Source organism: Anolis sagrei, chromosome 4 (genome assembly GCF_037176765.1).
Source record: "Anolis sagrei isolate rAnoSag1 chromosome 4, rAnoSag1.mat, whole genome shotgun sequence".
In the NCBI taxonomy this organism is placed as follows: domain Eukaryota; kingdom Metazoa; phylum Chordata; class Lepidosauria; order Squamata; family Dactyloidae; genus Anolis; species Anolis sagrei.
This window is the reverse complement of record NC_090024.1, coordinates 14,678,176-14,684,175: the sequence shown is the minus strand read 5'-3', so window position 1 is coordinate 14,684,175 and position 6,000 is coordinate 14,678,176. Positions and strand designations below refer to the sequence as shown.

Genomic DNA, 6,000 nt, shown 5'->3' with positions numbered 1-6,000 from the left:
ATATTCAATCTCCAATTATCCACCCTGCAAGCCCATACAACTGGGATATGGAGCTGGAACACATACCAGGACAGAGCCAAATTATATCGTACAGATAACTGAAATATTATAATGTGATAGAGCCTGCTTCAAGATCACACGCCTTTTCTTCACCAAAAGCAACGTGTTGATCCTTGTTAGAAAGGAATCTAGAAGATTCATAGCAGATATCTATTTCTTAGGAGCCCCCAGTGGCGCAGTGGGTTAAAGCACTGAGCTGCTGAGCTTGTTGATCGAAAGGTCGCAGGTTCGATTCCGGGGAGCGGCGTGAGCTTCCGCTGTCAGCCCTAGCTTCTGCCAACCTAGCAGTTCGAAAACATGCAAATGTGAGTAGATCAATAGGTACCGCTCCGGCGGGAAGGTAACGGCGCTCCATGCAGTCATGCTGGCCACATGACCTTGGAGGTGTCTACGGACAACGCTGGCTCTTTGGCTTAGAAATGGAGATGAGCACCACACCCCAAAGTCAGACATGACTGGACTTTTATCTATTTTATCTATTTCTTATTTAGGAAGAAAAGAGGGGGGGGGGGGAAATATTATGAATGTCATTTTGGCCCACTCTATGGTGTATGCTGCAAGCCCATGGTTCACAGTTGAGTTTTTACTGGGAAGAATGGTTCAAAATTTATCAGAGTGGAAAAACAGCACCCTGATTGCCCCAAATCAGGGTTTTCTGTTGTTGTTGCGGTTGTTGTAGTATGTGTCTGACCTATAACAACCCTATTATAGAGTTTTTTCTTGTTCAGAGGGAGTTTGCTTTTGCCTTCCTCTGGGGCTTAGAGTGTATGACTCACCCAAGGTCATCCAGTAGGCTAAACCCAGCACTTCAAACTATGGCTGATACCAAATGAGAGACTCCCTCCTGGGCACACAGAAAACTGAGCGACTTGGAAGGCGCTGAACAGACTGCACTCTGGCACCACAAGATGCAGAGCCAATCTTAAGAAATGGGACTACAATGTGGAGTCCACAACATGCAAGTGTGGAGGAGAGCAAACCACTGACCACCTGCTGCAATGCAACCTGAGTCCTGCCACATGCACAATGAAGAACCTTCTTGCAGCACCACCAGAGGCACTCCAAGTGGCCAGCTACTGGTCAAAGGGCATTTAATAGAATACCAAATCTGCAAACGTTGTGTTTTGCTTGTTTGTTTGTTTTTTAATGCAATACAACCGTTTTGGTTTGCTTCTGACACAATAAATAAAAGAGCATTTGTTGGCTTGAATTGAGACAGTCGTCACTTCAGCATGTATCTTAAAATGTAAGTGGTCACCAGACTTGTACTGTGGAACAATTGTGAGTTAATTTACTCCACTACCAAGATTTGAAAGATTTTTTTTTGTCTTCATAGCTGAAATCAAACATACTTTCAAACAATTTTCTTCACTGCTCTCATTCTTTCACTTTGTCAGATGAAAACAAAAGTAGTGTAAACTTTGATTTTTGTTTTTACTGTCTTCAGATTTTGTTGCCTTTTGTTTAATTTAATCCCATTCTGTTATTTAATTGTTACTGCAATATTAACTACTGTATTTGACTATGTTTAATAACTTTGTTCTTTCAGGGCTAGATAAATAAAATATTGCTATTGCTTGGAAAGAGGAAAAATGAAAAATTGGTTGACCACCCCTTATCCAAAATTCCAAAATCAGAAATATTCTAAAATAATCTGTTTGGTTAGCTGAGAGAGTTGCATCTTTTTCTTTGTTCCATGCACAAAATTATTAAAAAACACTATGTAAAATTAGCTTTAAGATATGTATACAAGGTGTAGATGAAGCATAGATGAATTTCTGGTGTGGCCTCAAGTCGCATCTCCAAGATATCTCATTATGTACATTTATGCAAACATAGATATTTCAAAATCAAAACAAACAAACTAACAAACAAACATGAAACCACCACAATATAAAATGCTGTATTTACTTCTGTCTAATGCTCACTTTTTGTGTGTGGCTAAATTACATTGCCAGAATTGAGGTGAGAATTAAATCTGATGGTTTGTTGGAATCGCACACATAAACCATCTAAGTAAAAAGACCCAGAGGATCCTGGAACCCTGAGGGCCGGACATAAGAGATGGCAGCAGCCAGGAGAAGTGCCGGGCTAGAGACTTAGTTGCTCCTGCTACTTAGTTGTGGATCCTGCCTCTTGGGAGGCCCTTGTTGTCTTTTGCTCACCTCACCAAGCTCTCAGTCCCATGTGATTCCCAACTGGCTCATTCACAAGGCCTTCAAGCCCCATCCACCCATCCCCAGTTGTGAAGGCCTCATGAATTAGGCTAGTTGGGATTGTGCGAGGCTGGCGAGCTTGCCAGCTTTGGTCTGACAGAGGACCTTGGCTTCCCAAATGGCCTCATTCATGTTTCCTGCCTCCCAGGAATGCTATGCCTGTGCTATTGGGCACATTGCATTCAATGGCAAATCCATTTTTGTAATGTGCACCTTTAAAATTAAGGTGTGCATTACATTCAATGGCATGTGATCCTCAAGTTAATACAGAACTTCTGGTCCCAAGCATTTTGGATAAGGGATACTCAACCTGCAATGCTTCACAGATAGAAGAGAGGAAATATCTACCATTAATTTCCAATATATGTCACTCAAAGTTGTCATAAGCTTAAAACACTATAGCAGGGTTATGCATCTGAAAGATATACAGTGACAGAAACTTTGTTGTTTGCCTTTCACATTAGGTCCCATTTAAACAAACATCTTGCATGCTTGGGATGCACTTAGAATTAGAGAATGATAGATTTGGAAGAGACCAAATCCAGTCTAACAGTAGAATTCTGGTTTTGAAATAAAATGGTGTATAATCTACCAGAAAACACGTTTAATTTATGTAGTGTTTTAAGGTATTTGAAAATTCACATTTGCAAATAAAGGAAGCCTATACTTCAGAAGGTTAAAAGGCAGATATTGGGGGTGGGGTGGGTTGTAAGTGTGTTTAAATATGGATCATGCAGAGATGACTATTGGAGAACAGCTGATGCTGGGCAGGGTGACATCTAATTCATATAATTCATTCAAATGCCATTTCTGCTATCTATTCCAAGTAGGCCTGTTTTTGTGAATGCTTTGCCATTTGTGCTCATACTTTGCCCCATGTCCTTTGCAACCTTCTTGCTTGAGCTTTTCTGCTAGTCATTAAAAGTGTCCTTTAGAATCTAAAATCATTTTAAAGTGCATAAAAGCCAGTTCAACAGACAGCAACACAATGCTAACCTAGAGTTATCACTGGTTATGTCTCTTGGTTTTGTAATTTGCCTCATTGTGCAGATAACATGAAGTTGTTTTTTTATATATATATAACCCCTGAAGGAAGCCTTTATCCATCTCTCTGTTGATCAGATCCGTAGTCTGAGGCTTCAGGAGCTCCTTATGAGAAAGGAAAGTATTATTTGTATAGTGCAAAAAGGCAGAGTGGTTTTCAAACGTAAGCTGTGTAAGGCTCAGTGTGTACAAAAACATCTACTGGCAAAAGGCCACTAGTCCAATCAACAACCACCCATGCATCCAAGGCTAAACATACAAAGAACCAGCAGTGCCATTAAATACACAATAGATAATGAAATGTTTCTGTTTAGCAGGGGCAGAAGCCTCACCTCCTTGGAGACTTTTGTCCAGATTTCCTAGATGGATAGTTCCTGCTCTTCAACTTGTTCTCCCACTGCTTGCATGGCTTCTTGCACATAAACAATTAGTTCAGAAGCCTCGCCACCCTGCGTGTAGACTGTGACTGTTCCAAGTCCTTCCATGTCATCCGAAGAGACAACCAAATGATGTTCTTCAGTCAACTCAACTGATGCCTGCTGCAGCGATTCCTGAATCATCACTGTGTGGCTCGTGGGCTGTTCCTCTTCTGTTACCTGAAAGGACATTGTGAAAGATACAAAGGAATCAGCAGGGCAGGTCTGCATTCTCATTCTTCAGTTGATGTGAAGAATGAGACCTCATGGAAGTACCCTCATATTTCATGAATTAATGGTACTTTAAAAGTCTGGTACTAGAGAGCTTTAGTCAACTCTGCCTATGTAACTGCTGATTCAATGAACCAGAGACAGTCATGTAACAGAACTTGACAGGTATCAGACAAGTTATATAAACTGTTGTTGTTGTTGTTGTTACATTATTATTATTATTATTATTATTATTATTATTATTATTATTATTATTATTATTATTATTATTATGGTGATGAAATGTATTGGAAAGCCACTGCACACAGCTGTTGAAGTGCATTGGTTTGGTGGATCTCCAGCTGGTTTAAGACACAAGATCTAATACATAGTCAGAATCAAGCTTCAAAGATAACTCCAAGATGTTTGTGAGTGCCCCCCAGGCTTGTTTTTCTGACTCTACATACCAAAGCATGGTACAGTTTTCTCCTGTATGACTCCCAAGGCGACCACTGCTTGCCCCAGAGGACCAGCTAATTGTAAGATCATTGTCCAGATTCTGCCTCACGGATACAACATACAAATTCCTTCGTGCAGAGTTATGTTTTGATTGTGCTGGGCAACTCTCTGTGTTGAAATGGTATCTTGAGCCATGAAAACAAGACTTCAAATGAGCAACTGAAGGCACACTCAAATGTGTGTGTCATCCGTGTACAATAGCACTGAACTGCATTTCGTACACCTCAAATATGTTCAACTACTTCTGCAGAGAAACTTATACACATTCAAGACATTAACAGGATTCCAGCTTTTATTTAATCTAAAATACAAGTATATGTCAGTGAGCAAAATAGATAGGTTCCTGGATTTTATTTCCTTAACAGAACATTTGGTGCTAGAGGCAAAAATATAACAAAAATAGGGTTAGGTCTTGGCAGCAGCTGCATTTAGCTAGCCAACTGTAAAGAGGCACACAACCATGGAAGGATTAGCTAGAGTAGAATCCCATCCACATTCTTTCCTTGCTCAAGCTTTAGTAATAATACTAATAATACTCTAACTACATGACTTCAAAAGTTTGTTTCCTCAGCCCTCCCAATGTTGATGCTGCTAAAAAGCTAAACAGGGGCCAAGAAGAAAAGGCATTGTCTGATAACAAAGCCTTTGCCACAGGCTTTGTTATCACAAACATGGAATTATTATTTATCTGATATAAAAATTAACTTTTCCTCTCGATGACTTAGTTCTTGATTTAAATAAAATAATGTCAGGTTTTACAATGTATTGTAATCTAATATAGCGGAGTCATGCACTGCTAATAGGCTTCTATTGGAAATGCTGAGTCATGTGTTAACTGTATATGGGGAATCATTTGGGGAATGTGTTCTGGCCTAGTCCAGGTGATTGCGAATGATGTAATCCTGGGTCTGAGTTAAGTTAATGAGTTGGGAGCCAATCAGTGATTGCTATGTGTAAATGAATTGTATATAAGGAAGTCATGTACAGTGTATTCTCTCTCCTTGTGCTGTGATGCTGTTTGTCGAAGGCTCTATGTAATTGATTAAAAGAACCTGTCTGCTAAGACAAGATATAACCATGTGCTGTGGTAAGTTTGTAGTGTCAACTAGATTGGAGGGGAAAACAATAGTAAAACTGACAATGGCCGGGCATGTGCTCAAGTGTCTGTAAAAGAGTTCAAGAGTGACTGCAGTTTGTGGGAGCAGTTGGCTGAAAATACTGTGCAGGAAGAAGCTACTGGAAAGCGCTGAAGTTGTGCAACTGATCTGCTGCTGAATTGTGAAATTAATCTCAACAAAAAAGCAACTCGGGATATTTTAGACCCTTTCCCTTTTTAGTCATGGCTCTTAGCTCCCACAAAATATAGCTTGCTGAGCTCCGATCAGCTGAGTCCCCATCAGGTAAATAACGGAGATATCATATAGCCCAAGGCTTCCCTCATTTGCAACAAGCTTGTTCCCTCGAATAGTAAGTGATGAAGCATGAAAAAGGGCAAGGACGAACAGAAAGGATGAGGGTTATCATTTAAGGTGAGG

General features: G+C 40.2%; 1 protein-coding gene across 4 annotated transcripts in view; it reads right to left on the bottom strand.

The window, feature by feature from the left end:
• Positions 1 to 3,354: 3,354 nt before the first annotated feature.
• The window catches only part of ZFAT (zinc finger and AT-hook domain containing), a 185,476-nt gene continuing 182,830 nt past the window's right edge, over positions 3,355 to 6,000 (bottom strand). For 3 of the 4 annotated variants that reach the window (XM_067467276.1, XM_067467277.1, XM_060775905.2), the window contains one exon: positions 3,355 to 3,916. In XM_067467276.1, the coding sequence (XP_067323377.1) occupies positions 3,680 to 3,916 (237 nt within the window). In that variant the 3' untranslated portion in view covers positions 3,355 to 3,679. The remainder of the gene's footprint in view (positions 3,917 to 6,000) is intronic. The other variant, XM_067467275.1, reaches the window with a different exon arrangement.